This window comes from Pelobates fuscus, chromosome 4, assembly GCF_036172605.1.
Source record: "Pelobates fuscus isolate aPelFus1 chromosome 4, aPelFus1.pri, whole genome shotgun sequence".
NCBI classification, from domain to species: domain Eukaryota; kingdom Metazoa; phylum Chordata; class Amphibia; order Anura; family Pelobatidae; genus Pelobates; species Pelobates fuscus.
In genome coordinates, this window is record NC_086320.1 from 50,336,754 (window position 1) to 50,362,849 (window position 26,096).

The window sequence follows — 26,096 nt, forward strand, 5'->3', positions numbered from 1 at the left end:
GCCTTACAGTCTTCAATTTTTGAATGACTTCATGTTCGGTGTCATTATACACATCGTGATAATGCTGAGATGCAGCTAATGCTTCTCATAGGGAGACTTTGGAGTGGTGGACCCAGTGCCAGATTTACCCTCGCTGCCCCAAGGCCAGTTTCCTCAATACGCCCCACAGTACCTTCAATTATACATGTATATTAATGCATGTGTGTTATAGTAATTCTATATTCTACTTATATATATATATACACAGTACAAATAACAGACCCATGCAGACACACACTGATTCATGCAGACACACACTGATTCATGCAGAGACACACTGACCCATGCAGACACACAGTGACCCATGCAGACACACACACAGTGACCCATATGGATGGACACTCACACAGTGACCCATATGGACGCACTCACAGTGATCCATGCAGACACAGTTTGCACTGACCCATGTAGACACTGACACATGCAGACACACACTGACCCACAGGGCTGGCGCTACCATAAGGCGGCACAAGCGGCCGCCTTAGGGCGCACCGGCCCGGGGGGCGCAATCCTGGGGTGACCGGCAGGAGGAGAGCACCCTGCATAGTGCTCCTCTCCTGCCGGTCATTGCGTGTAGAGTGGCCGAGCGGGCGGGCCGGCGGCGGTTTACCCGGTCTGACAGGAGATGCAACAAACTGCTTCCTGTCAGACCGGGACAGGAAATGGGATCCTCTACCACATACCGCCCGCTCAACCACGCTACATGGAGAGAGAAGGGGGCCCAATGAAAGGTAGGAGGGGAGTGGAGGACAATACAAGTTACAGGGTGGGGAGAAAAGTTGAAGGGGGGACACAATAAAAGTAACAGGGGTGGGGAGAAAAGTTACAGGAGGGGGTACACAATAAAAGTTACAGGGGGAGAGAGAAGAGTTACAGTAGGGGAGACACAATAAAAGTTACAGGGGGGAGAGAAGAGTTACAGTAGGGGGGGGCAAAATAAAAGTTACAGGGGGGAGAGAAGAGTTACAGGAGGGGGGACACAATAAAAGTTACGGGGGGGGGAGAGAAGAGTTACAGGAGGGGGGACACAATAAAAGTTACAGGGGGGAGAGAAGAGTTACAGGGGGGGGACACAATAAAAGTTACAGGGGGAGAGAAGAGTTACAGGAGGGGGGGACAAGAAGAGTTACAGGTGGGGGGGGGCAAGAAGAGTTACAGTAGGGGAGGGGCAAGAAGAGTTACAGTAGGGGAGGGGGACAAGAAGAGTTACAGGAGGGTAGGTGGGCAATAAGAATTACAGGAGGAAATGGAGGGGCAATAAAAGGTACAGGAGGGTATGGGGATAATAAAAGGTTCAGGGGAGGCAATAAAAGGTGGGGGACATTTAAAGGCACATGAGGGGAGGTGGGACAATGAAAGGTATAGGGGAGGGGGACATTGAAAGACACAGGAATGCTGGGGGGGCACAAAGAAAGTCACAGAGGCTGAATGCACACGGGGGGCAAAGAGACACACAGAGGGGCTGAGGGAGGACACATAGACAGACAGAAGGGTTGTGGGGAGAAAGAGACGTACAAAGGGACTCTGGGGGAGAAAGAGACACACAAAGGAGCTGGGGAGAAGAAAGAGACAGACAAAGAGGCTGGAGTAAGTAAAAAATACACAAATGGGTTGTAAGAGAAACACGAGGAGATAAAACACAGCAAAGCGGGTGTAAGACACATAAAGGAGAAAAAGGGAGTAAGATATTCGAATGATAGGATATAAAACTCTGAAGGGGGTAAGAAATTCAAAAGGGGGGGGGGGTTACTTGACACACAGGTGAAGACGCATTTTTTGGGGGGGAGGAGGGGCGGCAAAACGCATCTTCGCCTGTGTAGTCAAAAATCCTTGCACCGGCCCTGCTGACCCAACTGCAAAGTTGGGCAGCCCCTGGGATGGCAAGGCATGCTTCTACTGGCCTGGCAGGTCACTTGCTGTGCAGCTGGTGACTGGCATTGGCCCCTAGCTGGACTGAATAGAATAGGTGGGGAGAGCTGCATTGCCTGCTCCCTTCTGTGCTTTCCTCTTCTGGCCCCCTCTTCCTTACAAGCATGGGGTTTCACCCAGGGTTATCAAAACAATATCATAGCCCTGCCTATTCTCCTTCAATTGGTGCAGCAGCTCAGTAGAACAGGCAGGTCTATAGTCTCCTTCTAGCTCGAGCACACATTGCCACAGTGGATTCTCTGCATGAGAATGGACTGGCCAGTGAGGGAGACCTTTGATCTCCCCACTGATAATGCTGCCTCTCTCTTGCTGGTTGCCGCTCGGTGGCCTTATAGGAAATCTGACCCTTGGTGGATAGTGATGTGTCCTCAACGCTTTTTATCATAAGATTTTTCTACTCAAGGTGATCGTTTTACAAGATCACAATCACTGGCCCTCAATGTATAATAATACTATAATTTCATATATTTACAATCTATCCACTTCACAAATTTCTTTAATGAGCTGTTGGCTTAATGAATAAAAAAACAAACAAACATAACTTAACTTAAAAATGAGTAATGAAATAATTGATAATTTCATAATCTATTAAACTCAAGTTATTTTTTTTAAGTTTGAGATTTTCATTAATTACCCCCAGAATTCCTGTTTATTGATCTATTTAGCCTCACATAAAAAATGAAACAACTCCAATGAGGCAAAATACACAAGTCTCTGCGCAGGGTGAATACATAATCTAGAATGGATTCACTGAATTGTATTTAATGTGTTTTCAGCATCGTTCAGGTCGGGATCCGCAGAGGGGCTCGGACAACATCTCCAACAAGTCATCAGACAGTGATGTGAGTGATGTGTCTGCCGTATCACGGACAAGCAGTGCCTCTCGATTCAGCAGTACAAGCTACATGTCTGTCCAATCAGAACGACCGAGGGGGAACAAGAAAATAAGGTGAGCTTTAACATACAGATGAACTATTCATATGACGGAGGGGCATAGTGAATGGCACTATTTTCAGATTGCCCCGCTGAAAAGTTAAACCTTTATATAACTATTTTAATTAAAACTTACACAACAGAAAATATTGTGATTGTTCACAATATTATTCTTTTTTTCCCCTATATTTAGAGGTTTATTCAATAAATAGTGGTTAGCGGTAAATAAAAAACTACATTTAAGGATAAGTTAAAAACTAGTATTTAAGTTTTAAAATAAGTATTTTGTCTCTGTTTTCTAATTTGTTTGTCATTTCACTGTTTAATGAATAAATATGTAACATTTAAGTACTTGATAGGGAATATGAGTGTTTTGCGAGATTTTTATTTTAACCTCTATTCCATTTTGGGGTACTCAAATAACCTAAGTGTTATTTGAAAAATGTCTTATTGTCTGTGGATTGCTGATTCTCTATATTTTATCATGTTAGGTTTTTACATTTAAATTCAGTCCTGACATATAATAGTGTTATTTAAAGGTGACTTATGATATCATACTAAGAACTCTGCAGTCCGCTAACAATAGAAAGTGGATATTTTAATGATTTAATTAGTGTGAGCACCGTGCTAGTGAGAAATTGAATGAATTAAAAGATGTACTTAAACTTACATTAAAATCATGTATATATCCTCCAAAAGACAAGGGTGTTGGTCACGCAGCTGCGGGTCTCACTTACTACATGCAACCAATTTTATAATGCATGGAGCTTGCATTATTTGGGGGGTGGAGAGTGTATGCACAGTTGCCTACATCGATTTCTGTCCTTCATCTGGGTACATTAGATAAAAAGAGATGTTTTTCTATGCAATTGCTTGTCGCTTGGTTAGCTCGCTGTATAACTGAAAAAGGGCAACACTACAAAGCAGGTATTTGTTATAATTATTACAACCTGTATTACGAGTCCCTTTAATGAGACTGGGATTTCTAGAATTAAAGGAAAATTATAGTCACCAGAACCACTGTGCTGTGAAATGCTTTCTGTGTCAGTGTGCAGCACTGGTATTCAGCATCTTCACAGTCTGCAAGGAGGTGCTGAAGTTTCCCATAGAGGTGCATTGACTCAATGCATCTCTATGAGGAGATGGTGATTGGCGCAGCACAGCGTTTTGTTGCACATGCGCAGTAGCCTCACATTGAGATCATCAAGTTTAGTATGATGATTTCCTCCATGGAGGCGGGACCAGGAAAGACTGGGATGGCATGGGAAAAAAGGTGAGTTTAAACACCTCTTAAGAGCAATCTAAGGGGGGCCGGGGACCTAAGTAGTTTGTTTAACGCTATAATGTCTGAAATACATGTTTATATTCTTGCTTTCAACGAACACCTTAACTCCATAACAAGTCTACTTCATTGTAGTGGTTATGATTCCAGGAGTACCCCAGTGCTGCCCTATGATAACGTTTCCCAGTGCTGCGCTATGATAACGTTTCCCAGTGCTGCCCTATGATAACGTTTCCCAGTGCCGCCCTATGATAACGTTTCCCAGTGCTGCCCTATGATAACGTTTCCCAGTGCTGCCCTATGATAACGTTTCCCAGTGCTGCCCTATGATAACATTTCCCAGTGCTGCCCTATGATAACGTTTCCCAGTGCTGCCCTATGATAATGTTTCCCAGTGCTGCCCTATGATAATGTTTCCCAGTGCTGCCCTATGATAACGTTTCCCAGTGCTGCCCTATGATAACGTTTCCCAGTGCTGCCCTATGATAACATTTCCCAGTGCTGCCCTATGATAACGTTTCCCAGTGCTGCCCTATGATAACATTTCCCAGTGCTGCCCTATGATAACGTTTCCCAGTGCTGCCCTATGATAACGTTTCCCAGTGCTGCCCTATGATAACATTTCCCAGTGCTGCCCGATGATAACGTTTCCCAGTGCTGCCCTATGATAACGTTTCCCAGTGCTGCCCTATGATAACGTTTCCCAGTGCTGCCCTATGATAACGTTTCCCAGTGCTGCCCTATGATAACGTTTCCCAGTGCTACCCTATGATAACGTTTCCCAGTGCTGCCCTATGACAACGTTTCCCAGTGCTGCCCTATGATAACATTTCCCAGTGCTGCCCTATGATAACGTTTCCCAGTGCTGCCCTATGATAACGTTTCCCAGTGCTGCCCTATGATAACGTTTCCCAGTGCTGCCCTATGATAACGTTTCCCAGTGCTGCCCTATGATAACATTTCCCAGTGCTGCCCTATGATAACGTTTCCCAGTGCTGCCCTATGATAACGTTTCCCAGTGCTGCCCTATGACAACGTTTCCCAGTGCTGCCCTATGATAACATTTCCCAGTGCTGCCCTATGATAACGTTTCCCAGTGCTGCCCTATGATAACATTTCCCAGTGCTGCCCTATGATAACGTTTCCCAGTGCTGCCCTATGATAACGTTTCCCAGTGCTGCCCTATGATAACGTTTCCCAGTGCTGCCCTATAATAACGTTTCCCAGTGCTGCCCTATGATAACGTTTCCCAGTGCTGCCCTATGATGACGTTCCCCAGTGCTGCCCTATGATAACGTTTCCCAGTGCTGCCCTATGATAACGTTTCCCAGTGCTGCCCTATGATAACGTTTCCCAGTGCTGCCCTATGATAACGTTTCCCAGTGCTGCCCTATGATAACGTTTCCCAGTGCTGCCCTATGATAACGTTTCCCAGTGCTGCCCTACGATAACGTTTCCCAGTGCTGCCCTACGATAACGTTTCCCAGTGCTGCCCTACGATAACGTTTCCCAGTGCTGCCCTATGATAACGTTTCCCAGTGCTGCCCTATGATAACGTTTCCCAGTGCTGCCCTATGATAACGTTTCCCAGTGCTGCCCTATGATAACGTTTCCCAGTGCTGCCCTATGATAACCTTTCCCAGTGCTGCCCTATGATAACGTTTCCCAGTGCTGCCCTATGATAACGTTTCCCAGTGCTGCCCTATGATAACGTTTCCCAGTGCTGCCCTATGATAACGTTTCCCAGTGCTGCCCTATGATAACGTTTCCCAGTGCTGCCCTATGATGACGTTTCCCAGTGCTGCCCTATGATGACGTTTCCCAGTGCTGCCCTATGATGACGTTTCCCAGTGCTGCCCTATGATAACGTTTCCCAGTGCTGCCCTATGATAACGTTTCCCAGTGCTGCCCTATGATAACGTTTCCCAGTGCTGCCCTATGATAACGTTTCCCAGTGCTGCCCTACGATAACGTTTCCCAGTGTTGCCCTACGATAACGTTTCCCAGTGCTGCCCTACGATAACGTTTCCCAGTGCTGCCCTATGATAACGTTTCCCAGTGCTGCCCTATGATGACGTTTCCCAGTGCTGCCCTATGATGACGTTTCCCAGTGCTGCCCTATGATAACGTTTCCCAGTGCTGCCCTATGATAACGTTTCCCAGTGCTGCCCTATGACAACGTTTCCCAGTGCTGCCCTATGATAACGTTTCCCAGTGCTGCCCTATGATAACGTTTCCCAGTGCTGCCCTATGATAACGTTTCCCAGTGCTGCCCTATGATAACGTTTCCCAGTGCTGCCCGATGATAACGTTTCCCAGTGCTGCCCTATGATAACGTTTCCCAGTGCTGCCCTATGATAACGTTTCCCAGTGCTGCCCTATGACAACGTTTCCCAGTGCTGCCCTATGACAACGTTTCCCAGTGCTGCCCTATGATAACGTTTCCCAGTGCTGCCCTATGATAACGTTTCCCAGTGCTGCCCTATGATAACGTTTCCCAGTGCTGCCCTATGATAACGTTTCCCAGTGCTGCCCTATGATAACGTTTCCCAGTGCTGCCCTATGACAACGTTTCCCAGTGCTGCCCTATGATAACGTTTCCCAGTGCTGCCCTATGATAACGTTTCCCAGTGCTGCCCGATGATAACGTTTCCCAGTGCTGCCCTATGATAACGTTTCCCAGTGCTGCCCTATGATAACGTTTCCTAGTGCTGCCCTATGACAACGTTTCCCAGTGCTGCCCTATGACAACGTTTCCCAGTGCTGCCCTATGATAACATTTCCCAGTGCTGCCCTATGATAACGTTTCCCAGTGCTGCCCTATGATAACGTTTCCCAGTGCTGCCCTATGACAACGTTTCCCAGAGCTGCCCTATGATAACGTTTCCCAGTGCTGCCCTATGATAACGTTTCCCAGTGCTGCCCGATGATAACGTTTCCCAGTGCTGCCCTATGATAACCTTTCCCAGTGCTGCCCTATGATAACGTTTCCCAGTGCTGCCCTATAATAACGTTTCCCAGTGCTGCCCTATGATAACGTTTCCCAGTGCTGCCCTATGATAACGTTTCCCAGTGCTGCCCTATGATAACGTTTCCCAGTGCTGCCCTATGATAACGTTTCCCAGTGCTGCCCTATGATAACGTTTCCCAGTGCTGCCCTATGATAACGTTTCCCAGTGCTGCCCTATGATAACGTTTCCCAGTGCTGCCCTATGATAACGTTTCCCAGTGCTGCCCTATGATAACGTTTCCCAGTGCTGCCCTATGATAACGTTTCCCAGTGCTGCCCTATGATAACGTTTCCCAGTGCTGCCCTATGATAACGTTTCCCAGTGCTGCCCTATGATAACGTTTCCCAGTGCTGCCCTATGATAACGTTTCCCAGTGCTGCCCTATGATAACGTTTCCCAGTGCTGCCCTATGATAACGTTTCCCAGTGCTGCCCTATGATAACGTTTCCCAGTGCTGCCCTATGATAACGTTTCCCAGTGCTGCCCTATGATAACGTTTCAAACTGTTTTCGACACAGGCAGTGGCGTACACACAACCCATGGGGCCCCGGTGCGAAAACTGATCCGTGGGCCCCCCCCCCCGCGCTTACTCTGCGCGGGCTGGGGCCGCAACACATGGCGGCGGGCACCTGGTAGCAGGGCTGCGACCCGTGCGACCGCGGTATGTACGCCAGTGCATGCATAAACACATACACTTAAAGGACCACTACAGACACCCAGATCAAATCAGCTCAATGAAGTGGTCTGGGTGCCAGGTCTCTCTAGTTTTAACCCTGCAGCTGAAAACATAGCAGTTCAGAGAAACTGCTATGTTTCACTGAGAGTTAATCCAGCCTCTAGTGGCTGTCTCATTGACAGCCGCTAGAGGATTTTCTGCGATTCTCACTGTGAAAATCACAGTGAGAAGACGCTGAACGTCCATAGGAAAGCATTGAGTAATGCTTTCCTATGGGCGGTTTGAATGCGCGCGTGGCTCTTGCCACACATGTGCATTCGGAGCTGAGAGGCGGATCGGGACGGAGAGATCCCCAGCGCCAAGGGAGCCCGGCGCTGGAGAAAGGTAAGTGCTTTAGACACACACACACACACACACTCTCATGAACAGACTCACACATTTACTGACAGACAGACGCACACAAACATACTCAGTAACAGACACACACACTAACACACTCACTAACACACACACACACACACTCACTAACACACACACACTCACTAACACACACACACACTCACACTAACACACACACTAACACACTCACTAACACACACACACACTCACTAACACACACACTCACTAACACACTCACTAACACTAACACACTCACTAACACACACACACACACACACTCACACTAACACACTCACTAACACTAACACACTCACTAACACTAACACACACACACTCACACTAACACACTCACTAACACTCACACTAACACACTCACACTAACACACTCACTAACACACACACACACACTCACACTAACACACTCACTAACACTCACACTAACACACTCACACTAACACACTCACTAACACTAACACACTCACTAACACACTCACTAACACAATCACTCACACTAACACACTCACACAATCACTCACACTAACACACTCACTAACACAATCACTCACACTAACACAATCACTCACACTAACACACTCACTAACACAATCACTCACACTAACACACTCACTAACACAATCACTCACACTAACACAATCACACGTTTTGTTTTATTTTGTTTTAAATTTAATCCCCCCAGCCTCCTTACCTGTGTGAGAGCTGGGGGGATTCCCTGGGGTCCAGTGGTGTTGCTGGTCACCCGGCTGGCTGGCAGGCGCGCGAGGGAGCACTGTCCCCTGGGTGCTCCCTCTTCAGCTCCCTCGCGCGCCGCGTACTGATGCCGGAGCCGGAAGATGACGTCATCTTCCGGCTCCGGTTTCAGTGCGGTGCGCGAGGGAGCTGAAGAGGGAGCACCCAGGGGACAGTGCTCCCTCGCGCGCCTGCCAGCCAGCCGGGTGACAGCAGGGCCAGCCTCGGGGGGCCCGGAGGTGGCCGGCTCCTGGGCCCCCCAGCAGAAGAGGCTGGCCCTGTGGGTACATACCTGGGTCGCAGGGCGGCCGGGCCCCCTGGTGGGCCGGGCCCGGTCGCAGCCGCGACCCCTGCGACCCCGGTATGTACGCCACTGGACACAGGCCCTTTTGTTCTTCTGTGATATCTTTGAGGCAGAAGTTCCCTTTCCAATATAATTTTTGTCTGCCTTTGGACATCATACGTCCTCATACATATCAGCTGATACTGTCCTTCAATGAATTAAGACATAGCAGGGACAACTTTGATATTGCTGAAGTGGAATGGGAACATTTGCTATAGCCAAATCAAAGAAAATAAAAAAAAGTTATGGTGGGACAGCACCGGCGCACCATAATCACTACAGTGAAGTCATGCATCCTTGTGGATTCAGCTGTGCTATATATAAAACAAATCTGCCCTTGAAATGGATTGTCACTGAGAAAATAGTATTTTAAATAATATGTACAAAACTGACTGCACGAGGTGATTAAATATGCCCAATGTTTTCAGCAGCACACCTCAGAGCCACATTTTATCCCCTAATGATTAGTGTGCCTATTCCTTTACGTGTATTGCAAATAAAATGAACAATAATGATTTACTCTAAATTTTGTATACTAAATGTAAATGGTTGCTATAAAAACCATGCAATTCTACCACTCCGCATTAAAAGCCAAATTATAACTTAAAATAAATTACTAGAACACACAAAAAATAAGTGTAACTTTAAAGGAAAAGTCCATCGGTATTACGTTATTATGGTGCCAGGAGGTCCCTGGAGTTGGCTTACCATTAAAATTGTAACCGTTCACGAATGGTTTAGCCCCAAAATCTTGAATACAGCATCTTTGTTCTTCTGCTCCTCTCTGTTTTTTGAAACAGGAAGCCTCAGACATCAGCTGATGCTCTCAGTCAATCTACGGTACCACCATTTGTGGCTTCCTGTTTCAAGAATTGGAGAGAAATGTAAGGAAAAGGGTAGATCTAAGTAGCACTGGATTCAAGACTAAGACTGTTAGTAACATAATTACATCATGATTTTTTATGTGTTGTATATTTTTCAAGAAAATACGAAGTATCCAGTTAAATTCAACATTAATTAATGTTTGTTAAAGAATGATTAAAGGCTACCTGTCATGACAAATACAACTTAATATTAAATTATAATGAATCAAATTTCATCTATACATTGTTGTACCAGAATTGCTCAGAAATGTCTAGACTTCTCTAAAATCAGAGGTTAAAAAGTAGTCCTTTCCCTCTACTCTCGGCCAGTTCAGTCTGTGACGAACTTATATCAATCAGCAGAGAGAAAAGTTTCTGCTCTGCATGTCTGTTTTGTTTTTTTCAGAAAAACCTCTCCTGGGCATTTCTTCTGCTTGAATTAAGAGTAAGAGGAAGCAATGCCTACAATGGGAAGTAGGGAGGAGGGGAAGGCTCTGTGTGAGAACAGCAGCAGCGAGATGGGAGAGAAGCAGTCAGAATGGTTTATTGCTGCAGCTGTGAATAAGCAATTTGAAAATAGAGAGAGAGTACAGATATGTTTTATTTACATACCATAATGACAACATAAATGGTTGGGGACTATTAACCTATTACGGGAGCAAGTTTGTGCTTCCCAAAAGGGGTATGCAGGAGAAGTGAGTCTTACAGCAAGCATTATACCCACTGAAAACTCGAGTGATGCTCTCAGCAGGAGACAGTGGTAATGGAAATAAATTAAAATATTAACTTTTAAAAGTATTAAGGGAATAAGCACTTAGTTCTATAATATGAGTCAAGCCATATGGTTAGAAAACTGCAAACCTATATCTGTCATGACAGGTTCACTTTAAATGCTGGACACATCGTAATTTAGTTTTTACTATGAATAAAAGGTTTTTTGGCTATTGGACAGCTTGCAAATCAGGAAATTTCCCTAACTGCTATTAAGCCATTATACTATCTTTTCAAAGCTAAATTCTCAATTAATATGGCCATTTTCAACGGCTATGGATGCAATGGCCATTTTCAACGGCTATTTAAGAAATGTTTCAACTAGGATATTGAAGAGAATATAAATTGAGACAGAAAGGCAATGAAAGTCATACTGAAACGGCTCACATCATATTCCCTGGTTCATTTTATTTTGCCAAGCAATGGGCTATAGCAGTGTTTGTTTATTATTGGATCTCCAGTTAGTTTGGGTTTCATTTCCCACAATACACTGCCAGCCAGCTGAATGACGAGCTTGTGCATTGAGGGAAATGTAGTCTGCAGTAACTGAAGGTCTAAAGCCTAGCCATTTCATATAGCTTCATCCTTTTCCAATAAACTTTCTTTATCCTGCATGTGGATTTGTTTTATTGTTTGTGTCTAATTCTTCTCTTTTCTTTCTGTTTGCATGCCTTCCCATTTCTGTGACTGGTTAGGACATCCAGGGAAATAGAGGCTAGGTGGGAGAATAAACAGGGAGGCCAGGGAGGGGAGCATCACAGAGACTTGGGGTTCCCTGAAGAAGATGAGGAGGAAGTTAGGCAGGATGAGGATAGTGAAAAGGTTACGGAAGTGCAGCCAACCAGTGAAAACTGCACCAAGACAGAAAGCAAAGAACCCGTAGAGGAAGATAGTCTGCATGATGGAAAAGAGGAGGGAAGTCAAGAACAGGAGGAAAACCAAAAAGAGACCTTGACAAGGAGATTGTCAGAGAATGACATCAGGTAAAATAAATGTTCATAGAACCTCTCTCCTTTATGTAGATGTAGAGTTTCCCAATCCTTTCTCCTCTCTGTTTTCCTTTAAAGGGATAGACTGCTTAAACCATTGGCTGTAGACATAGTTGTAACGTGTGTTCTAGCTCACCTTTACAAAAATTATAATAAATATAATAATAATGCTTTTTAACTTGCTATTACAAAAAAAAAAAAAAAAACAACAACCGGTGTATTTTTTATATCTGTATAAAGAATTATTTTTCAGAGTAATCATAAACACTGTAGAATTTGTACGCCTCACTTGTCTAAATCTGTTGCAAAACAATGACAAGCAGGATTGGGAGAAGACCACTAAAGCCATATTAGCTAATGATATATCATTAAATAAGTGTCTAACTGCTATACACCCTTTACTATCCCTTTATCCGTCCCTCTGTGCTGCCTATCGTAGAATGCTCCATGCTGTAACTCTATAGATTCACATAATGGAATGTAGAGAATGAACAATGTTCAAAACCTAATGTTCACATGATCAAGATCTTTGCAACCATTGATGGTTGCTTTAGGATTTGTGATTGTTTTAGCAAGTGGTTCCTGATTAGATCAGTTGAACAATGGCTCTCAATTTTCCCCATTGCTATATGAGTATTGACACAGCATGTGACAGATCCATCTGTATAGACTAAGATTGCTGGTTCGTCTGTTTGCCCCGTTTCGTCTATTTGCCTGTCCGTATACCCCTCTTCGTTTGTTTCTGAAAGAACTGATTAAAACTACCGAACGGACGGCCACCCAGGAGAGAAGTGTGCTGCTGGTTAACCTCTTGGCCCCAATTAGAACGTAGCGGTTAACTGCAGACACCTCTCCATTCCAACCGTATTCAGGGTGGTCGTCGTTCGTATGCCGACCATGAGGCGGCGGCCATCTACACCATGCGAAAGACCAGCGGTGTTCGGCGCAGATTCTATGGAACTAAAAACGGACACTCTTTCTGCCGAACACCCCTGAAATCACCGACCGCCCTTCTCAGTCGACAAGGCATGCGACCACCGGCCATTCGGGAGTTTGGATTACACGAATGGACTTAACCCAGATAGCCGTCCCATGGAGTCAATCGTATACCGAAAGACTGTAAGAGACTTTGACTCCATGGCGATTGAACTGTACGTATGGGATCTGAGCGCTATTCGCTAAGAATATGCACTCAGATCTGGGGATACGTTGCAGGAATGTAATATGTTCGGTAGTTGTAAACTTATTTATTTTAAATGGTTTTTGTGTCTAATTTAAAATGGCGATTTGCCTCTGTCCTGGAGATAATTGAATTACTTCTCGATTATCTCCAGGGCAGAGGGCAGGAAACCGGGATGCATTGTGGGAATATTTTGTGCCTGTATGTCTAAATGTGCCATATGTCTGTCTGTCATTACAGTCTCCCATTTGGTACCCTAGGGGAGTGTCCACCAAGTGGGAGACCTGCATAAATACGGGCGGGTAGCCCACAGTAAAGCCAGTTCTTATTTTACCCTCAATGCGGAGCTTGGTCTCGTTATTGGAGGGGAGATTTACTACACGGTTAGCGACTGATTGCTGGAAACGAAAGCCGCTTGGATGTTATATTTGATCGGCTGTTAGCCGCGATTCGTGGATTTATTGTTCGTGAGTTTGGGATCCGTACGGGTCCCGGCCGGGAAAGTGGCGCATTCCCATGGTTGCAATTCGTACGGTTGGAGTATACAAATGGAGTTTGCATTATTGAGAAAGGGGAAGCTCAACTAAACGGCGGTTTTGCTCCTTTATGCCAGAAGGGTCTTAACACAGCACTATTCCTATTCAACCATTTCACAATATGGCCAGTCACATAAGATGTTCAAGTGGTTACGATATAGGGGCAAGAGTTTCACCACAAGGTACATGTAGGATTGTTACTCCACTATCTGGTCACAGGTGTGGTGCATTGTAACTCCAGTATCTGGCCATGGGGAGTGGAGGGGGGGGGGGCATTGTAGCTCCAGTATCTGGTCACAGGTGGGGTGTATTGTAACTCCAGTAACTGGCCATGGGGAGTAGAGGGGGGGGAGGGGCATTGTAACTCCAGTAACTGGTCACAGGTGGGGACATTGTAACTCCAGTCTTTGGGTCATAATAATAAACAAACTCCTGTGCACTCTGAGTCAAATTAGTAAGCAGACTTTGTTGAAGGAACCTTTATCAAACATAACAAAATGAGTGATAACACACATATTTATAGGGCAGACAAAAAAAAGACAATTAAAAATAACAAGTGACACTCACTGCTCAATGCAGGACAGCCGGCTGGCACAGAGAGAGGAGACGAAAGCAGTACGTGATGTAATGACATCATATCCGCTTAAAATCAAATGCATAAATATAATAATAATAATAAAAATCAAATAACTACTTAACTACATAAGTGGAGTCAAAGTAAATGACAAGTCAGGTTACTCCAGTCTCTGGGTCACATGTCAGGCCATTATCACTCCAGTCTCTGGATTTACTGGTTTAATGATAATAACGAGCTTTAGAGGAATGAACAGATTTTCTTGATGAATAGTCACATTCTCAGGGTCCCGTACTGATTCTGCAGATCTGAGGGTAATTAGCCACATTCTCAGACTGAATTTATATTTCTGAGTGTTTGGGTAGGTTCTTAGGGTCCTAGTAAATAAATGCAGATTGTGAGGATGCCGGAGCCACTTCTCAGGTTCAGTGAAAACACGCACGCAATTTATTATGTTTTTTATCTTAGTGGTATATATAAAACCAGATCGCAAAAGCTGCAGTTCTCCTGTCTGCAGCCTTTGCAAGCCATCCCCTTCTAACCCCGCCCGGATTTTTTTGTGACTGTCTAATTAGAGACTTCCCAATACAGCTCTATGAAAAATATATAAAAGGCAAGTGCTCTGGGCTGTTGCCTGGCACCACTTAAAAAAAATAAAATTCTGGCACAGCTGCATCCCCTTCAATCATTTCAGAGTAACAATATTTAGACATTATTTATTAATAAGCTTTTCAAATAATTTAATATTTTTAAAAATATGTATATATATTTTTTTTACATATATCGATTTATATGTATATTATGTATATTTTGATATTTTAATATTTTGAGAAAAAAATTACTTTAAAATGTGTAAAAAATTATTAAATCATATGAAAATTGTATCCAAAAATATTAAATCAAGACCTTACTTTGAATAATAATTCCACTTAGTGCTGCAATGTAAACACTGTAGTTTCTCTGAAACTGAAATGTTTGACATTGCACCACTAAGTCTGCGTCCAGTGGCTGTCTACTAGACAGCCACTAGGGGCACTTCCTGGATCGAAACAGACTTTTGAGGACATCCAGCATCAGATTTTTTTCCCCATGGGAAAGCATTGATTCAATGCTTTCCTGTGGGGAGGTATAATGTGCAGGACATCAGGGGGTGGGGGCTGAGCGTCGACCAAGCACCGAGAGGCATTGGTGCTGGGATCAGATAAGTAAATAAAATATTTTTAACCCTTATTCACTGGGTAGGAGGGGTAAGGGAGGGGGGCGAGGGTGGCAGAGGGAGCTATAGTGCCAGCAATAGAGGAATACAGCAATACAGCTTTGTATTCCTGGTACTATAGTATCCCAATTGTTAATAAGGGCTCAGATCAGATACAGGTTAAACAAGTACCAAAACTACCTTTGGCCCTTAATACTCACCATGCCAAGATACCTGTGCCTCACACTAAGTATTGCACCCATCATTACAGTATTTAATCATTCTAGTATTAAATAAATAATCCTGATGCCTTTTAATTCATTTTCTTTTCTAGAAACTCCCCCTTTAATGTATAATTTGCCAATGAAACTTATGTCAGGGTTCATGTGCATTTATTTTTTTTCATGCTGAGAGTTATACTTATTTCATTATTTTATTTTATTGTCTTAATTTTTGCTTAACACTTCTAGATTAATTTAATCCAGTGATTCATACATTTGCTCATGAAAAATTCTACATCGGGGGGAGGCCATATCTGTTCCCCAAAGCTCTTATTTGAAAATGTATTCTAGAGGTCTGGCAGGGAATTCTGGGAATTGTAGTCCGCGATCCTGCAGGATGCATTCACATTTCCTCTTTAAATCTGTTGTCTGTGTATCAGACTCGACACATCTGGTTGCCAAGTGACTCCGTATGAGTGCTGCTCTCCCCTGATAAATCCTGACCCATTTCTCTGCTGCAGAGATGTTATAATAACATGAACGCAAACCTGGATCTGAGCATAGAAATAACGTAGCGCCTACATTTGTTCCAGACTCCAGTTTTTAGTCTGTAAATATGAGCCCTGCTTCCCTCCAGGAGACAAAACAACGTCCAATGTTGTCTAAAACTGAAAAAAAATATTGAAAACTGCGTTCACCAGACATATTTTTTTCCATAGCATTATGTTTCAACCTCAGTGTAACTGTGGGAGTGGTTTAAAGAAGCCTAAATAATCAGAAGTAACTTTTACTTGTTTTATTTAAATATGTATAGCATACCTCCTAACATTTATCACGAATTTGATTCTGTTTAGCTAACAAAGGATGCCGTTCATATAATATGTACCGTATATACTCGAGTATAAGACGAGTTTTTCAGCAATTTTTTTGTGCTGAAAACCCCCCACTCATCTTATACTCGAGTCAATGTCTGTATTATGGCAACTTACATTGCCATAATACAGACAAGGGGCTGTTGGGGGCTGGCAGAGAGCTGTAACTTATCTTTCCTGCAGCTCCTGTCAGCTCCCCACTGCAAGTCTCGCGAGAGCGGCAGGGTCACGCTCCGCGCAAAACTTGCAGTGGGGAGCTTACAGGAGCTGCAGGAAAGGTAGGTTACAGCTCTCTGCCAGCCCCCTCCACTGAACTGCCAATGCCACTGGACCACCAGGGAGTGAGAGCCCCTCTCCCTGGCCAGCTAACAAGCAGGGAGGGGGGGACAAAAAAATATAAATACAAATTTAAATAATAAAATAAAAATAAAATATAATATATATAAAAAAAATGTAATATTAAAATAATAATAATAATTTTTTTTTAAATAATACAAGTGCCCACCCCCCACCAAGGCTCTGCTCACACACACACACTCTGCAACACACACACACTGCATTCATATACACACACTGCATTATATACACACACTGCATTATATACCGTATTTTTCGCTCCATAAGACGCACTTTTTTTCCCCTCAAAAGTGAGGGGAAATGTCTGTGCGTCTTATGGAGCGAATATGAAGCTTTACTTACCTGTCTTGCAGCGTTGGCCGGCAGCACAGGGCGCACCGCGGTAGTGGAACTTGAATTCCATGTTCCGGTTTCCGGCGGGACTGAAAGGAAGTGCGCACAAGCTGAGTGCGCACTTCCTTTCAGTCCCGCCGGCAACCGGAACATGAAATTCAAGTTCCACTACCGCGGTGCGCCCTGTGCTGCCGGTCAACGCTGCAAGACAGGTAAGTAATTATAGGACAAGGGGAGGGGGACAGTATGGGAGGGGGATGAAGTCTGTGGGGAGGGAGGGGGGGTGGAAGTCTGTGGGGAGGGAGGGGGGGTGGAAGTCTGTGGGGAGGGAGGGGGGGTGGAAGTCTGTGGGGAGGGAGGGGGGGTGGAAGTCTGTGGGGAGGGGGGGAGATGAAGTCTGTGGGGAGGGGGGGAGATGAAGTCTGTGGGGAGGGGGGGAGATGAAGTCTATGGGAGAGAGGAGAAGACTATGGAAGGGGGGGACACTATGGGACAGGGGAGAAAAAAAATATTCTGTACAAACTGTCCCATAGTAAGAAACACTATGGGACAGTTTGTTCAGAATATTTTTTTTCTGGGTTTCTTCCTCTAAAAACTAGGTGCGTCTTATGGTGAGGTGCGTCTTATGGAGCGAAAAATACGGTACACACACACTGCATTAATACACACACACTACATTCATACACACACACACTACATTCATACACACCCACTGCATTCATACACACACACACTGCATTCATACACACACACTACACACACTGCATTCATACACACACACTGCATTCATACACACACACTGCACTCATACACACGCACACTGCATTCATACACACACACATTTCATTCATACACACACACACTGCACTAATACACACACACACTGCACTAATACACACACACACTGCATTCATACACACACACCACATTCATACACACACACACACTGCATTCATTATATACACACACTGTAAATAAATATTCAATTAATATAATTTTTTGGGGATATAATTTTATTTAGAAATTTACCAGTAGCTGCTGCATTTCCCACTCTAGTCTTTTACTCGAGTCAATACGTTTTTGGGGGTAAAATTAAGGGTCTCGACTTATATTCGGGTCGACTTATACTCCAGTATATACGGTATGTATGTATATCAAACATAACTATTCTGATTGACGCACGGGATGGGAGGAGCAAAGCAGAATGCTGGAATAGTCCCAAATCCTGCCTTACTAAATTTACTAGCCCAAGATGGCGATTTTGATTAGAGAGGGCCCTGAGGAGCACGGTCACATGACATTTAAGTGGCTTGAAAACACTTAGACTCACATCTGTGATATCATCAGTGATGTTGATGTCTTGTTTTGATGGACCAAAGGTCAGAAACCATCACCAAACTTCTCTCCTTTTATGTCCTCTTCTCTAATTATACACTGCTGTCAGGATTATTCACTAAAATGAAAATTATTGGGAATTCAAAGTTGAGTCAAAGATAATTAAAAATTTAAGGTCGAAGTAACCATGCATTACTTTTTTTTCAGTTTACTATTTTGGCCTTACCTATGAAATTCATTTCATAATCTACTTTGACTTCACAACTATTCTCATTTGTTGCAGTGGTGACCAGCACATATTCAAATGGAGATAGGTCCTGCTCACTGTGTGGTATTGTCTACCTGTGTATGTGCTTGAGAGTGTGTGTCTGACAGTGAGGATCCCCGTGTGTGTATGTCTTTATTTGGGATCGTATATGTATATGGGAGCTTCTTGCGGTGTGTTGTGTGTATTCTTGTGGTCTTCGTACATTTTGTCTAAGGTAAAGCTGTGTTTTATGACTTTGTACATGTGAGTACTGTCTTTATGGGATGACTGTGACAGGGTGATTTGAGAGGTAACAGTAACAGGGTGAGTTGAAGGGTAACAGTGGCCAGGTAAGTGACATAGAGCGGGGGTGTGAGTGTGACAGGGAGGTTTGGGGATGAGTGTGGTGAAGAAAAGGGAGTGTTAGTGTAATATGATTGGGGTGAGTGTGCCAGGATTAGCTAGTTAATGTGACAGGGTGAGTGTGACAGGGTGAGTGTGACAAGGTGGGGGAGTGAATGTGACAAGGTTAGGAATCAGTGTCAGAGTAAGGACAGGTGAGTGTGAAAGGATTAGCGACGGTGAGTGTGATAGGGTGAGTGTGAAAGGATTGGGGGTAAGTGTGGCATGGTTGGAGGAGGGAGTGTGACAGAGCGAGGGGAAGTGAGTGTGACAGGATTGGATGGTTAATGTGACAGGGTGAGTGTGACAGAGTAAGTGGGGGTTGAGTGTGACATGGTTAGGTTGCAAGTATGACAGGATTGGGGGGGGGTTAATGTGACAGTGTGAGTGCGACAGAGCGAAGTGTTGCCTGTGGCATGGTTTGGTGGATGAGTGCAACAGGATTGGGGGGGTTAATGTGACAGTGTAAGTGCGTCAGAGCGAAGGGGTGCCTGTGGCATGGTTTGGGGGATGAGTGCAACAGGATTGGATGGTTAATGTGACAGGGTAAGTGCGTCAGAGCGAAGGGGTGCCTGTGGCATGGTTTGGGGGATGAGTGCAACAGGATTAGGGGGGTTAATTTGACAGGGTGAGTGTGGCAGAATAAGAGGGGGTTGAGTGTGGCATGGTTTGGGGGATTTGTGCAACAGGATTAGGGAGGTTAATGTGACAGGGTGAGTGTGGCAGAGTTGGGAAGGGTGAGTATGACAAGATGACTGTGGTGCCAACTATGTATGGAGTGTGTGTGTGGAGAGTTCCCAGCCTTTCCCCTGTAAGTGCCATTAAGTGTGTTCTATACTTGCCTTTGTTACTCTGTTGAGTGAATAAGGAACTGTCACTTTCAGAGAAGAGACAGTTCTTCTTTAAAGCTTTCCTCGTTGTACAAACTGATCTAGAGTGCTTGTGTAAAACTGGTTAATTAGTGCAGCCACCCACATATTGCAGCGCATCATGTGTGGAATTAGGTCATGTGAATGCATTTCACTGCACTGACCTAATCTTACCTTTATATCTTTATATCGCTGTCAGAAATAAAGTACAGTTTTTACATCTGTATTCTCTGTATTGAAAGGAGAAACACAGAACCTGTAGAGAACATCTCACAAGGTGATAAGGACAATACATCTGCTTAAGGCATGTGTTACTGGCTGGCCTACTTTACTAATCCTCTACTGGGATATGAGGACAACCAAGAACGACAAGCTTTATCTCAACCCTGTCAACATATATTGGATTAAAATGAACCTAGAAAAGTGTCAGGAAATAAAATGAGAACATGTTTTATTCCTATTAGAAGACAGCTGGGGCATAGTTTTCATACTTTGCAGCTCTATGCGAGAGTTGGAGTTAATGGGATACGTACACTGTATCGTTATTGAGGCATTGCATCACTTACATTTGGAAATAGAAGACAATAGATTGAGATAAGGTTATGTTTATTGTTTCTGCAAAAAAACTGCACTTGGTATCGTGCAAAAAATAAAAAATAAATCATTATGCCTAAATTTTCGATTTAGGACAACAAAGGGGAAGTACCTAACCAGGAATAGTATCCGGAGTCTACACACGTAAAACACAGCTGTTAAAATAGTGAGTTTGTTATAGAGGTTCTGACAAGTTGCTGTGTTCATAAAAAACCTCCGACATTAAATGGCCCTTAATAGCATCAATTAAAAATGCATAGAGATTAGGCTGAGGCTATGGAAAGGCTGGGGCTAAATTTAGTTCATGTTAGGTTTAATGTCCATAACATCTTGAGATAAGCCCCCTCCCCCCCAAATTCGAACAGTAACAATAAACCCACATAATTCTAACTACCCTTAACTACCCCAAAACCTACTGTTCGTGTTACACTTCTGTACCCAATACTATTACAGCAACAAGTACAGCAATCTACCTAGAGCTAATGATCGGTGGCCACAGGTGGCGCTGTAATGATGTCTAAAGTGACATGCCATTGCATCTGGAACTTGAGATTTGTAAGGGAGACATGGTAAGTAAGCGGTGATTTGCCTAGAAAATTCAGACACGTTTATGACCTATCAATTTACTGATGTAAATAAGTATTACTTTCAGAACACACATCACAGCCAACACACATCACACACTACCAACACACTCGACACACAATGCCGATGCACACACACTAAACACAGCCACCACACATTACATCACATAGCATTATGATGTTTATTACAGTGAATCTCTGGGATACAACCATACAAAATGCACATTACTCTGAGTTTTAAGGCTGTGGAACTATGTTATACACTTCTATACTCATTGCTGTGTTTGGTGTGTGTGTGCGTCGGCATTGTGTGACGTGTATTGGTAGTGTGTGATGTGTGTTGGCTGTGTGTAATATGTATAATATGTGTGTGTTGGTTGTGTGAGACAAGTGTGTTGTGTGAGTGCAAAAACTGCGTGGGAGTGATTATAATGGTCTGCACCAGCTAGAGGTTCAGACCCCGTGCTCCACCATTGGACCACCAAAATTAATTAATATGTTTTAACATATATTTGGTAACATATCAAATATAAAAGAAATTTCTCTTTTGTTGAGGGGTTGAGGGTTCTTGGACACTACGTGTATGTATGCACAGTATATTACATTAATGTGGGTTTTATTGTGGAGAAGCTCTGTGGTACATGTATGCAGTATGTGATTATCAGTATGTGATTTACTGATAAAGCACACGTTGCCAAGAATTTTTTGTTGTGGAGCTCTGTGATATACTCACATTACTGTAAATATTTCAGGGCTTATGTAGTCCGGAAAAAAAAAAAATATTACAAATCATGAAAAACAGTATTGTGTTACATGTGTGTGTGGCACGTCTGTGTAAATGGTGCATGCTTTGGGCAAAATGTGCCCGTGTAGCCAAAAATCATTGTGCTGGCCCTGCACATACACAACTCATTTTGAAATGATTTGTTAAATTCAGTTCTATCTATTTTTTTCCGGTTGATCTCTTGAATAGGTGGCACTCATCCTATGTTCCTATGTTACTGTGAATTCTATACTTGTGGATCTTCCTACATATTGCAGGACAATTTATTTAAGTGGTACTCTGTGATACACTCATACATAGCACATTACTGTGCTATCTATTGCTGTGAACGTTTGTGATGCACTCGTATGCAGTGCATGCGGATTGTGCTGTGGAATGCTATGGTTTTTCTGTAGAATGTTCTTGTCTTCTTGGGGTTATGGATGACTTATTAATAGAAAGGTTTACTTGTAGAAGGGTTTAAAAAGGAACTGTCAAGTTTCTTAGAAGTGACAGTTTCCCTTTAAGCTTCTTCACTCTGATACTTATACATCTCTACATATAATTTGCATTTTGATTTAGCGTACAAAATACATCTGTCAAAATATATATATATATTTTTTTTAGTCTAAAGAACTTTAAGTCCATCAAACATGTTTAAATGTGTGTTCATGGAACTTGAAAAAAATTGTAACGTAGCAAGAACGGGTATAGTGAAACAAAGATTTGAACTTTATTCTCTTTTCCCTTTCACAAAACAGCGTAGTATACACATTAGTTTATTAGTTTTTATAATATGATCCATATGCATAGCAAAACACAGTGGTATCAGAATCTGGACCATTTCATTGTTTTCAAATGTATTTCTATATGTGGTTTTCGTCATTTCTTAAGAATATTGTGCTGATATATTGGCATAGCAATAGCAAAAAGGGTCAGGTGAAAATGTGAAATTTATAACCAGTTCCCCTAGATTGTGATCCTTCTGTTCTAACACACCAGAGCAAGTGAGAGGAGTCAATAAATTCTGCTTCACCTTCCAGACCACCAACTTCCCAATCCCAACTTAGTTAGCCCTAGAATGATAAATAATTTTAGCATCCATTGACCTCCAAACATGCCTGGTCCTCCTAATTGTTCATTATTTTGTTTCTAAAGTTTATTTCCCAGAAAGATCTGTAATCATTTCAGATCTTGACCAGTTTACCCTTCAGTCATACTACACACTTAATAAATGATGTGTTCATTTTTTTTAATTCTCAATAGATCATTTTATTTTCTTGTCTATTACTGAAAATAAGCACTCCATAGCGGTATTGTGGCTAATCAATATGGGGGTGCTTGTGAGGTTATTGTGTGTAAGGGAATATTAACTCTTTATGTGCCGTGGTAGTGTGAGCAATGCATTCCTCCATCCTACTTTTCCCAATGAGTTAAAACCAACAGTTCCTTCGTTTTTATATGAACTGACAGATGCACACAGAGCATCCCCCCCCCCCCCCCTAAGCACAGTTGCCACGGAAACATGGCTCTTTACCTCATAGTTGTCCTAAAATTACTGCCATTGTTAACATTTTCTTGCAAATTGAGAGGCATATAAAAAAAAATAGTTACTGGGATTACGTTAACTCCTCCATGACCACAAAGTCTTTAATTTATCAAGGACTAAAATATGACCTCAAAATCATTGAAGGTGACCTTGGTTTACATGTGCCATAATGCCATTTTTCCAAGAAATAATTAGATATTTCTGAATAGGCTGCTAATATGCAACAAATCATAATCTTATTCATTCCAGTAATGAAAGGAAACTGCTAAATGTAGTTTTAAATACAAGGAAGCGTTGTTATTAGCACAGTGTGTTTTAAGAACTGAGATGATAATAAAGACTAGATAATACAATTGCCACTTTTTTCACACTTACATCGAAATAGGTTCTAGGGAAAAAAAGGTGAAATAAGTTGAAAATATATAGATGGCGTCTGATCTTTTTCTAAGAATTACAATAAATAAATTAAATTATGGAAATTAATGAGAAATTCTTATTTCTACAAGCAAGTCTTTGATATACCAATCAAGATATATATCATGTTTCCTTTTCAAGGAACTCTAAACTAGAATGAACTGAAAGTTGCATACCACAAAATAGCTAATTAGGTATGGTCTTGCTAATCTGGAAATATTCTCTGTCGTTTTTCTAGTCACAACTTGGTTGTTTTTTTGCCTAACATTTCTAAGCTAAACTTTGATATGCCACAATTCTATGTTTAGTGCATAAATCCCGATATTTGATCAATTGTGTTAATACGAAGGGCTGTTGCAGTCTAATGTTACATCAGCTTTAATATTCGCATACAATTATTAAAGAAAAATTGATAGTAAATGTTTGGGCTCACTGGGCTGTGAATTATCACACTCACATATTGACTAGTCTGAGCCAACTTTTTAAAGTGTCCTTGTAGTGTTGCTGTGGCAGTGAATTGGAAAATGTGCCTTTCCCATAAGTCCAGTGTGCACAATAGTATATACACGAGTGTTCGGTGCCAGTGGATTGGGAAATGAGGTCCAGGAAGAGTTGCAGACGTTAAAACACAAGGGTGCATCATGGAAAACGTTTGATACATTTTCTTTCTTGGTAATAACTGGTGCTTTTTAATGAAAAGTGAGCAAACTAGCTCATAGAAAGAAAATATAGAATATATAGATACCAGGGTTACCATGGTTCCCCAAACAGAAAGTAAAGTTAATATTGTCACTAGTTAATGGTGCTTATATCCCCTATGTTGTGGTTCCTACAGTGTATAATAGTAAGCAAAATAAAGGAAAAAAGGAGGGAAGGGCTACCAGCAAATTTATTTAAGAACAAGCATGTATACAGTAAACGTTCTGGGCAGACTAGATGGGCCGAATGGTTCTTATCTGCCGTCACATTCTATGTTTCTATGTTCCGAAGGACAAGATGCATTGAAAAAGAGCTATGCTGTATACATGCTTGTTCTTCAATAAATGTGTTAGCGCACTCCTTTTTTCCCTTTATGCCGGTGAGATAGCTCAGTGGGCTAATGCATCATCAGTAGAATCTGTTGATTCAAATCCCAGCTGGGTTGACTCAGACCTTCATCCTTCCAAGGTTGATTAAATGAGTACCATTAAATTGGGTAATAGTAACAACCCCTGGATGTTGGGCTAAGGTAAGCTCCCCAGGATATACTTGAAAACCAGAGTAATCTGAATATACCTTTCCTGGTTAAATACTTTGTTATTATTCTTATTTTTCCTTAACCCCTTAAGGACCGCTGACGGTTCAGGACCATCAGCGGTAAAACGTGCGTTTGGACCGCTGACGGTCCTGAACCGTCATAACGGTTTTGGGCTACTTACCTGATCGCCGTCGGTCCCACGGCGGCGATCAGCTCTCCTCCCGGTCCAGGGGGGTTGCCTGTCTGCCCGGGCAGTCCCCCCTCGGCAGATCAGGACCCCACGGCCATGTGATCACTCGATCACATGACCGCAATAGGGGTCTGTGTATCTGCCTGCAGGGGGACTGTCTGTGCTGACAGGCAGTCTCCCTGCATCTGTAAAATCAAAAATAAAGTGTAAAAAAAAAATCTGTGTAAAAAAATAATAATATGTGTATATATATATGCTATATATACATGTATTATATCTATATATACCTATATATAATATATGTATATATATCATATATATAATGTCACACTAAGTGTATTTTTATATTTATATATACGTATATAATTATAAAAATACACTTATATTTAAATTACACACGAATATATACAATATATATAATAACTATATATATGGTATATATATATTATTATAAAATACAAATAATATGTTAATAAAAATAAATAACAAAAAATAAAAATAATTTTGAATAATTAAAAAAAAATTATATATATATATTCAGTTTTATTCTAACAGTATTTTGATATTGATATATATATATTTATATCAAAATACACTTAGAATGTAATGATATATATATCTATGTATAAATAAATAAATAAAAATAATACGAAATATACATA

At 42.5% G+C, this 26,096-nt stretch overlaps 1 protein-coding gene across 12 annotated transcripts in view; it reads left to right on the top strand.

Annotated features, from left to right (window-relative positions):
* The window catches only part of RIMS2 (regulating synaptic membrane exocytosis 2), a 627,382-nt gene that overhangs the window by 501,870 nt on the left and 99,416 nt on the right, over positions 1-26,096 (top strand). For 3 of the 12 annotated variants that reach the window (XM_063451152.1, XM_063451155.1, XM_063451164.1), the window contains one exon: positions 2,745-2,917. The exons of 8 other annotated variants lie outside the window; for them this stretch is intronic. In XM_063451152.1, coding sequence (XP_063307222.1) covers positions 2,745-2,917 — 173 coding nt within the window. Of the gene's footprint in view, positions 1-2,744; positions 2,918-11,688; positions 11,977-26,096 lie in introns of all 12 variants that reach the window. One more of the 12 variants, XM_063451151.1, reaches the window with a different exon arrangement.